At 40.0% G+C, this 10,213-nt stretch overlaps 1 protein-coding gene across 1 annotated transcript in view; it reads right to left on the bottom strand.

The window, feature by feature from the left end:
* Window positions 1–5,834: 5,834 nt before the first annotated feature.
* TRAK1 (trafficking kinesin protein 1) overlaps window positions 5,835–10,213 on the bottom strand; it is a 166,563-nt gene continuing 162,184 nt past the window's right edge. Inside the window, 1 exon segment of the mRNA XM_074272180.1 lies at window positions 5,835–9,096. Within this exon segment, the coding sequence (XP_074128281.1) occupies window positions 8,310–9,096 (787 nt within the window). The 3' untranslated portion in view covers window positions 5,835–8,309.

The following is a 10,213-nucleotide window of genomic DNA, read 5'->3' as shown; positions in this document are numbered from 1 at the left end:
TTATTATACTTGCTAACTGTGTGACTTTGAGCAAGTAAATTAACTCCTCTCGGGCTCCACCTGCCTCTTCTTAAAAAAAAAAAAAAAAAAAAAAAAGTCACGACATTCTCCATGGTCCCATCCCTGTGATGCTCCCAACTTTGATAAGCTGTGATTCTCTAATTGGAGGCTCAGAGAAGCAGGTGTTTGCTCAAGGTTGCCCAGCGAGGGAATGGGAAAACATCAGACTGAAAATGGAAGCTGCCACTACGGTTGGACCACTATGGGCTGTCTTTGAATCATGTGCTGGTCTCCAAGTGCCCTCTGCTGGCAAGAGAAAAATGACAATTGATGTGTTCTCACAAGGCAGAAACAACTCTAAATTAGTGCAGATGCTTTCCAGTGATACACTGAATCACTAGAAACTTTGTTGCGGAGGTAGAATGATACAGGAAGAAGGATGTCATGTAGCTTCCCTTCCTGGGGCTCTCTGATGTGGTGGGATGTAGTTTTCACTGTAAATAGGAGGTGTTTGGGGAAGATGGGAGGGGGGGTCTTTTTTAGAATAGATACAAAGGTCTAAGTAGCCCAGAGGATGAGGAATCTTTTAGCCCCAATCCAAATGGACAAGGATGTGTAGAGGCAAGACATCATTCCATCAGCAAAATGTAATCCTTGTCCAATCTTAAGAGACCTGTTTCCTGGCTATATCTTACATGCTTCTATTTATTTCCACATTCTCACCTCCATTAATATGTAAGCTCCTTGGAATCAAGGATTGATTGCAGCTTGAGCATGTGTGTGTTGTGTATCTCTAGTGCTAAATATGGCATAGCGCTACCTGTTCAAATTTGAATTGGTGGGAATCATAATTTTAGTTGTTTTGATTTTTTAACATTTTAATTTTTTTTATTTTGAATTATAAAAGACTATCACAGAAAGGAGACACAAAAGCCCGAGGATATAACAAAGTAGAAGTGAGGTGAAAATGGGTCTCAGACTTCATGATAATGAAACGTTATTTTCAATATGTTTTTGTCTCACTAACCAATCACAACATGAATGAAACAGGTCATAATTAAGATAAGGGCATTTCCCAATACATGAATGAATTATATTTCTAATCAGTGGATCTATGAGATCACAAGAAAGGGCAAGACAGTAACAAGTGGTCCCCAAGATCCCACACTCCTTTCCTGTCATCCACTACTATATAACCTGTGCCTAACCTGATATTGATAAATTTTCAAGCTAGAAGGAACTATAGAGAGGGTATCCTAAATCTTTAGTTTACAAATATGTAAACTGAGGAAGAATGAAGAAAGTTGACTTATCTAAAGTCATACAATCATTAAGTAGCAGAGATTTTAAATCTCAGTTCCTCTGACTTTCATCCAGTGAAGGATGTCTTGACTAATCAGAAATAAAGAGGAGAGGATTCTAAGTGAGAGAAATTTTGGACAAGAAGTTCTCCTAGGTTCTTTACAACACTAAGACTCCATGCAGCATAAACTCCAGTCCTTTGCATCAGTAGGCTTTGAATATGCTTTTGTTGAATGGCTCTTTAGCACTTTAGATTCCCCCACAAACAACTTTTATTCATCTATTCACAGTCAAAGTAAGCTAAGACTCAGCACCTCCAGCCTCCTCTTTCTTTGTCCTAAGTGCAAATTCTGGCTCTGCTACTTGCTTTTTGTGTGATCCTGGACAAGTAATAATTTATCAAATGAGATAAAGTAAAAAAAAGTAAAAAAAAATTATCAAATGACATAGTTGGACTAGGTGACCTCTGAGGAGCTGTAAAGTCATGTAACAATTTCCTTCATTAGATTGTGAGCTACTTGAGGGCAGGACTAGTTTTTTGCTTCCTGTTGTATTCCCTAGCCCTTAGCACAGTACTCAGTGGGTTTCAATTGAGTCTGACTCTTTTTTGGTTGTCTGACTCTTCTTGACCTCTTTTTGGGGTTTTCTTGCCAAAGATACTGAAGTGGTTTACCATTTCCTTCTCTAGATCAATTTATAGATAAGGAAACTAAGGCAATCAATTAGGTTTAATAAATATTTATTTGTAAGGGTTAAAAAGCCTCTAGAAGCAAGGAATGCAGTTCAAGGCATGTGGGAGGACCTGAGGGATGAGAGGTTCCAAGGTGAAAGCGAGTCCTACGTGGAGGTGGGGCACAGCCCCAAGAGGTGGTGTCTGATTCCAGGTACCAGGCCTCCCTCCTTAGTGCTCTCAAAGCCTAGCACGCCTCCCTCCTTCTTCTTGGGTCAATCCCATTATGCCAGGTTCCTAGAAGACCTCCCTTTTCCCCCATATCATGGGGGGGAGGGTATAAATATATGTTATCTAAGAATAAAGTTCTCTTTCGCTTCATCCCTACCTCCTAATGCTCTGTCTCTATGGGATCCGGGTTGGTGCCCGAAGACGGGTAAGTGTGGCCTAGCTGTGCCGTCGACGGACGGGCATTAAGAGTAGCTCTAAGGGGAGCTACCAGGTTAGAGTAGTCCATAGGGGTGTAACATTTATTGATTGTAAATGAAATACAAAATGGCAGCTAGGTGGTGCAGTGGATAGACCACTGGATTTGGAATTGGGAAAATTCAATCTTCCTACATTCAAATCCAACCTCACTTATTACCTGGGTAACCCTCAGCAATTCCATAAGCTTGTTTGCCTCAGTTTTCTCATCTGTAAGACTAGCTAGAAAAGGAAATGAAAAATCTCCTCAGTATCTCACAAAGAATCAGAAACATGTCAACAATAAAAAAAAAATTGAGATGTATGGAGGTGGTCCCTCCCAGAGCTATATTTATATTTTAGGTCACTTGGTTCACAGATGGTACCCATTCAGGATCTTCACCCTTCATAGCTAGATTCACATTGCAATAGTCCAGTGGTTGGTCTCTCTGGCTAAAGTCTTCACCTCCCCAATCCATCTTCCACTCAGCTGCCAAACTGAGCTTCCTAAAGTGCAGATTTAATCATGTCACCACCCCAGCTGTTCCCACTCAATAAACTCCACTGGCTCCCTATTACCTCTAGGATCAAATACAAAATCCCCTTTCTGCTATATGGATGCTTGTTTACTGTCTTTCCTATTAGGAATTATTAGAATGTAAACTCCTTGAAGATAAGTACCATATTTTTGCCTTTCTTTGTAGCTCTAGTTACCAGTGCCTTTCACATAATAAGTGACTAATAAATGCTTGTTGACTAACTGATCTCCTTGAGCTTCGGTTTTCTCATTTGTACAATGAAAATCTGTGGAATAGAAAGATAAGGGAAAAACTTAAAGGAATGCATGAATTTTATTTTCCTGTATTTTATTTTCATTATTTCTGTGTTTCCCTTATGATCTGTATGATATGTGCAGGCCCATATTTACTTGAGCCTTGGCCAGCTATAAACATATTTACATAACCTGAGCTAATGACATTTATCAGTATTTGACATTTATCGATATTTAGTCTATGAGCTTGACCACTATCCCCTTGATTAAGCCTGAAGGCCTGATTTTCTGTTTCCTAGAAATCAGGTGATTTCTAGGAAACAGAAACCTTCCATTCCAATCTCTCTGAATAGCAACAACCAATTAGATGCCTCCCCTCCCCTTTTCAATGCTCTCTTATTTGTGATGTAATCTCTTGTATAAAAACTGTGTGTCTTTATTATTATTATTTCTTTTTTTAGCAAAAGTACTTCCTACCACAAGATTTCTCTCTTATCTCCTGATGGGAATCTCATCCTCCAGCTTTTTTAATAAACAACTTTTCTGCCTTCTATTGAGTGATCTCTGAGTAATCATTTTGGGTAAGGGTCTTCTACATCCCTCACAAAAAGGTTGGGCTAAATGATCCCAGAGATCCTTTCTAGCACAATATCTTTAACCACCTGTCAATGAATTTTTAAGTGCCTATTATATGTATCCTAGGCATTACATTAGTTAATGAATAAGCATTTATTAAGCACCTTCTAGATTCTTAATGTGTGCTGAGACCTGGAGAGAACAAAGGCAAAAGATAATCCTTGTTCTGAAACTCACAGTCTAATTGAGGAGACCACATGAAAACAACAGGTTACAAAAGAGATACAGAGAGGATAAATAGAAGATAATCAATATGTCATCAACCCTCTCCTCCCCCCTAACACACTATTTTTAGTGTTTGGTGTTTTAGCCCTTAGAAGCAGAAAAGATTACAATTGGTCATACAAATATTGGGATTCAAGTCCCATCTCCCCCAAATATTAGCTTGTTCCACTCAGAGTCACTTAGCTTATCATAAGTCTTCAAATTTGGTTATTTCCTTTGGGTATTCCTCTCTTCTATCCCCCCCACCATCTTCAAATTTTCTTTTTCTTCTCTTTACCTGATTTATCTTCTGAATTTCAACTTTAAATGGCATATACCCAGACATTCTGACATCCCACTGAAAGGATTGAAGAGGTATTAACCAGAAGTCATTGAGAAGAAGGTTAGAGCTGGAGAAATCTTCCAGATCATCTAGGCCAGATTTTTAATCTTCTTTATGTCATAGATTTCTTTGGCATTCAGTTTGATAAAGCCTATGAACCTATTCCCCGAATAATGGTTATAAATGTATAAAACAAAGCACATAGGATTAGAAAGAAACCAACTTTATTAAAATAGCTATCAAAATCCTAATAATAATAATAATTTTGTGGATCCTAGATAGAGAACCTCTGATCTGGTCATTTTTCCCCCTGAGGCAATCGGGATTAAGTGACTGGCCCAGGATCAGGCAGCTAGAAAGTGTTAAGTGTCTGAGATCACATTTGAACTCGGGTCCTCCTGACTTCAGGGCTGGTGCTCTGTCCACTGAGCCACCTAGCTGCCCCCTGATATGATAAATTTTAAGAGAAAAGAAAAAAAAACTAAGAAACAGAAAATTGGAGTGACTTTAAATCCAGATATCTATAAAAAGTAAATGGAACCAAGTGTGGGCCTAAAAAAAGAAAGCACCTCCCTCCACTTGTTAGATATAAAATGCTACAACCACAGTTTTGAAATAATATATAATATAATAAATATGTCAGTTTTGCTAAACAACTTTTCTTATTTTTCTTAAGGATTTCTGGGTATGGAAGGAGAGGAGAATGTTGCGATATAAAAAGTTTTAAACTAAAAAAAAGGTAATGGAAGAGTTAACCACTCTTTATATTTCTATAACTTCAATTCATTTCTCAAGGGCCTATGCTCTGAAAGGGGGATGCTGCTTAGAGCCACAATATCCGGGGGTATTGTGCTTCTGCTGTGCTTCTGCCGGGTCACCTTGGTTTCATATCCATCAGTGTATTTAAGTAGTAAATGACTTGCTTACACACAAAAGGGGACAAGAAGAATTCAGCATTTATGGCAGTCAGTGTCTTTTGATCAAGAACAATGGACAAATGAAATGGCATGAAATGAATATTTCAACATGTTACTGTTGTTGAGTCATTTGAATCATGTCAGGCTCTTTGTGATCTTTTTAGGGGGGGTTTTCTTGACAAAGATTCTGAAGTGGTTTGCCATTTCCTTTCTAGGTCATTTTACAGATGAGGAAACTGAGATAAACAGGATGAAGTAACTTACCCAGAATCACACACCTAGTATCTGAAGCCAGATTTGAATGCAGGAAGATCAGTCTTCCTAAGTCCAGTGTTCTGTCCACTGAAGCACTGCCTAGCTACTCATTTTACCATAGTTCATTATTTTTATATGAAATATTACATATATACACACACACAATGCACATACTTTTACTAATTTAGAAAAGTAAAACTGCATATACCATGTGCTGTTCTCAACATAGTTCCTCAGGAAAGAAGTTTAAAAAAAAAACCCACACATGTCTGAATATGACACCAGGTCACTCAAGCTTATTTTATTGATAATCATTAGATAAGAAAATTTTATTGTATCATTTGATGCATTTCCCAACACACCTTCTGGGAGTGGTTGTACAATGTCTACCATTTATTCTGTAGGCTAAAGTCTATTGCGCCTCCCAAGTGGATGATGTGTTATTCCTTTTTTAATTCCTTCGTGGTAATGCATGGTTGATTATTCATTTTGGGTATATAAAATGGTCCATTCAGTCTGTGGTTTTCCTGTTATCCTATCTAGCTACAGGTTTAAGATACATTCAAATTTTAAAAAAAGATAGTTAAGTTATCTGCAGTAAGTGCACACGTACAACAGCAAATCGAGCCGAGGACACGCTTTTACTAAAATGTCTTAGGTTTAGAGAATAAATAGGAATTTTAAAACATGAGCCGCGCTTGCTTGTATGCTTTCTCTCAAAGCATCCTAAGTGTCCATAACACTATGTGGACTCCCTTCAGGGACGGACAACTCTATCAGAGGGGCAAAGATGACTTATTTATGTGAAAGATCATCAGTACTAATTCTTCAAGTAGGAGGCTGGAAGAAATGGCAATGATCCTGCGACATAAAGTGTGATAACCAAATATAATAAATAAACTACCTTCTTGGAAGGAAACATTTTATAGAAATACAATTGGTGTGAAGAATAGGAAATGGTCTAGCTGAGGTTAAAAAGCAGATAAACTTATGTACAGAGACATACACACAATAGGGAATCAATAATAAAAGTAATTTTCGTAGGCATTATTTGACAAGATTGAGTATATTACAGTACACTCTTGTTGCTATGTCTGGACACGTAATACTAAGATGCTTCAACTTCAGGTTTGCAGAATTTTTGGTTCGTGTTTCTGAAATGTATCTTGAGGTTACTTGTAACTTTCACCTCAATGATTTACTCCTGTGTGTGCATATATATGTTTGTGTTTATAAATAAGACAGCTACTCTCCCAAATCACTCCACATTTGCAACACTCCACAGAACCTACCTTTTCATTTTTCATTCTTTCCGAAAGCAACTCCATCTTTTTTTTTTCCCAAGCACAGGACACAAAAGTAAACAGGAAATGGAAAAAACAAAAACAGCCCATAGGCTAGAAAATCACATTGATACGATGCCCTCTATTAAAGAGAGGGGGAAAATACATGGGTATTAAGTGGTCGCACCTTGGAGCTGCTCAAGTGTTTGGATTTCAAAAGTGGCTACTGAGAAAAAGGCAAGGATATGGAGCATATGAACATCCCACAGCCCTGCTTTTTTTGGAAATAGTCTGATATTCTGCAAGTGAAACCTAACAATCAAAATTCTATAGCCTCTCTCCTTCATATCACTGTTTTGCGGTGGGTTTTCTCTTACCAAATAATATGCTTTCTCCAGAAACACCCCAACATTTCCCCCTTTAGGCCCTCTGATTTAAGTAAGGATCTTTGGCTCGGATCATTAGACTATTTTTGCTTAGAGGCTGTGGTTCCCAGAAACCAGTTGCCATTTTCCCTGATGCAAGATGAAAATAACCTTGTGAAGTGTATATTTCAGTGCCATGAGAGCACGTGGTAACATGATGCTCAGCCAGCACCATTATGCAAAATGTGTTTGAAGGAAAAAAAGTGTTTTTTCTTCTTAAAAAAAAATCCATGCATCCTCATTCTTTCCAGACTTTTGGCCTACTTGTGGATTAAAAGAAATGGGATTTCAAGTTTTCTGCATAAGGAAAATCACAAACGTTTCCCTCCAAAGACACAATCTTTCATTCAGGCAGAGAAGCCATGTGGGCTTTAAAGAAACTGGACCACTGGCAGAAGCAAAATAAAATCAGGATGTCCCAACACGAATATGAAATTGGCTGCTTTGTTGTGTATATAGAAAAGGACCAGGCTTATGATACGTTCATCCAGCAGATCGAGCATTAATCCACCCAAAATGATGACACTGTGATTGGTATCATGTGCAAAGCCTTCCGTCCTTACTATAACCATCCCTACAATCACAGTCAGCAAGCCAAAGGATTTACTTCCCCCCTATCCACAGGATAATAACTGGTTTTTCAGTGCATCTTTAAATAAAAGAAAAACATTTTTAAAAGACCTGGCAAAGGTCAGCAAGTTAAATCCTTAAGATAGCGATTGCAGCGTTGGGCCATTTCTTATGATATCTGAAGAGTAATAAAATTAGATACAAGGTCTCTGATAAATATTTACATACTATACAAAGTTTACACTCTTCTCCCATTAGGCACAAGTTTGATTTGTCTACTCAGGAGGGATTGAGAGAGAGACAGAGAGAGGGACAGAGAGACAGAGGCAGAGAGAGACTGAGAGTGGGGGACGGAGTAAGAAGGGAGGTCAGAGGACTGGGAGGGTAAAGGAAAATATTGTTTTTTGTTTTGTTATTTTTTTTCTTAAAAAAAAAAAAAAAAAAAAAAAAAAGGAACCAAGTTCCTCTCATCGCAAGCTTGTCTGTTTTGGAAGCTTGGCACCCATCAGGATGCCGGAAGTAAGAGTCACAGGGGCTTTCATCTGCATGCTGGACCCCACCATGGTGGGGAAGCTGCGGTTCCTTCGAATCCCAGTGTTCAGCTGAAGGCCTCCAATGGCACTCGTGACAACAGGGCAGCCGAGGGGAAGGCCCTCAGGGACGAGGGCCCTCGCTGGCCCCTGGGCCCCTGGGCAGAGAAGAGGCCCCTGGTCTTCCGCCAAAGCGGGGGCATGGGTGCGCCCTGAGTTCACCACCTTGGCAATGCCGAACCGCTTGACTTTGTCCACAAGGTTGAGGTTGGAGACAGAAACCTCCGTCTGGCTCTCACTGTTCCTGATGTTCTTTTTCTCCCTCACCTCCTTCAGGATGGAGCTGGCGGGTTTGGAAGCCAAGAAGTTGTCATAAGGGGGACTGGTACATTTGAAGTCAAAGGGCGGCGGGGAAGACAACGGAGTCTGCATAGGCGAATTTGGAGGGGTGGAAGGGATCACAGCCATTTTAGGGGAGTAGGGGTTCAAGAAGGGGCTCCTGCCGGCCCGGTCCCAGCTCTGGGGATTGTACACGGCCGCCGAGATGCCCCTCTCCTTCAGCAGCCACACCAGCCCGAGGGACGTGCTCATCGTGGTGGTGGATTCCCGGAGGTTGGTGAAAGACTCGGCCAGACTCAGGCGCCGGGGGGTGCATGGCGTGCCCACTGGCGTGGACTTCAAGTTGCTAGAATTGCCACAAGCTGGAGTCGGTGCTGAGTTAAGGCTAAAAGGGAAAAAATTAGCTGTGGTTAGTCAACGTGAAACACTCTCAAAATCTGGGGGGAAATTAGTATATGAATCAATACCAATCTGCTCATAGTGGGTTGAACTGAAACAGTTTGATCTTAGGTACTATTTAAGCTAGGGGTTCTCAAACTGCGGCCCGCTGAGGACATTTATGCGGCCCGCCAGGCTATGGCAAATGGGCTGAGGGGCGGAGACAGAGTGTGAGCTTTTGTTTTTACTATAGTCTGGCCCTCCCACAGTCTGAGGGACAGGGAACTGGCCCCCTATTTTAAAAATTTGAGGACCACTGATTTAAGCAAAATTAAAAGTCCACTGACGTCTTTGGGATACCCAAAGTAAACCTACAGACAGAAGGTAAGCTCCATGAAGGCGGGGTCTACTTAATTTTTGTGTTTTTATCTCCAGTGCCTTGCCCAGAATTGTTGCTCCATAGTTGCTTCCAGAGTAAATGAAAGGATGCACTAAAGGCCAGTCCTGGACAAAACTGTAAAATCTATTACCTCCCACAACCTCTCTGTAAACTCAATTCTTCTTTCTCGTTACTATGTAATAGCCCTATAAGAAGGGTCCACTGCCCTTCATCCATCCAACAAAATAATAATAATAGAATAATAATAACAGTAGAAATAATTGGCACTCATAAATATTACTCTCAAGTTTACAAAGTGAATTATGTCTTATCTAATTTCAATTTCACAACAACACTTTGGGATAAGTAATACATTTATTATCCCCATTTTACAGATGAGGAAACTGAAGCTCAGAAATGTTAGGTATATGCCCAGGGTCACACAGTTACCAGCTCTTCCTGTCTGTCCAACATGCGACCACACCGTCAATAGCTTAAGGAAAAGTGATACATTGATTTAAAGTCACTCCATTGTCCAAAAAAGGATGAGATTTCGCGAGAGCAGACATTCCTCTTCAAAAAGGTAGATCACAAGCCTTCTAGTTCTTGGTAGTGATTAGAATCATTTAGTGGTCAAGCTTGTACAGGTAAAAAGATTTTTACCTTAGCTGACTGATGGATTCCTGGACAGCAGACAAAGACATACAGTTTTGTTACTGGGTCTGGGTTCAAAGCCTTTCCAGTG

This window comes from Sminthopsis crassicaudata, chromosome 5, assembly GCF_048593235.1.
Source record: "Sminthopsis crassicaudata isolate SCR6 chromosome 5, ASM4859323v1, whole genome shotgun sequence".
In the NCBI taxonomy this organism is placed as follows: Eukaryota; Metazoa; Chordata; class Mammalia; order Dasyuromorphia; family Dasyuridae; genus Sminthopsis; species Sminthopsis crassicaudata.
The sequence above is the reverse complement of the archived record's forward strand: the minus strand, read 5'-3'. Positions and strand labels throughout refer to the sequence as shown.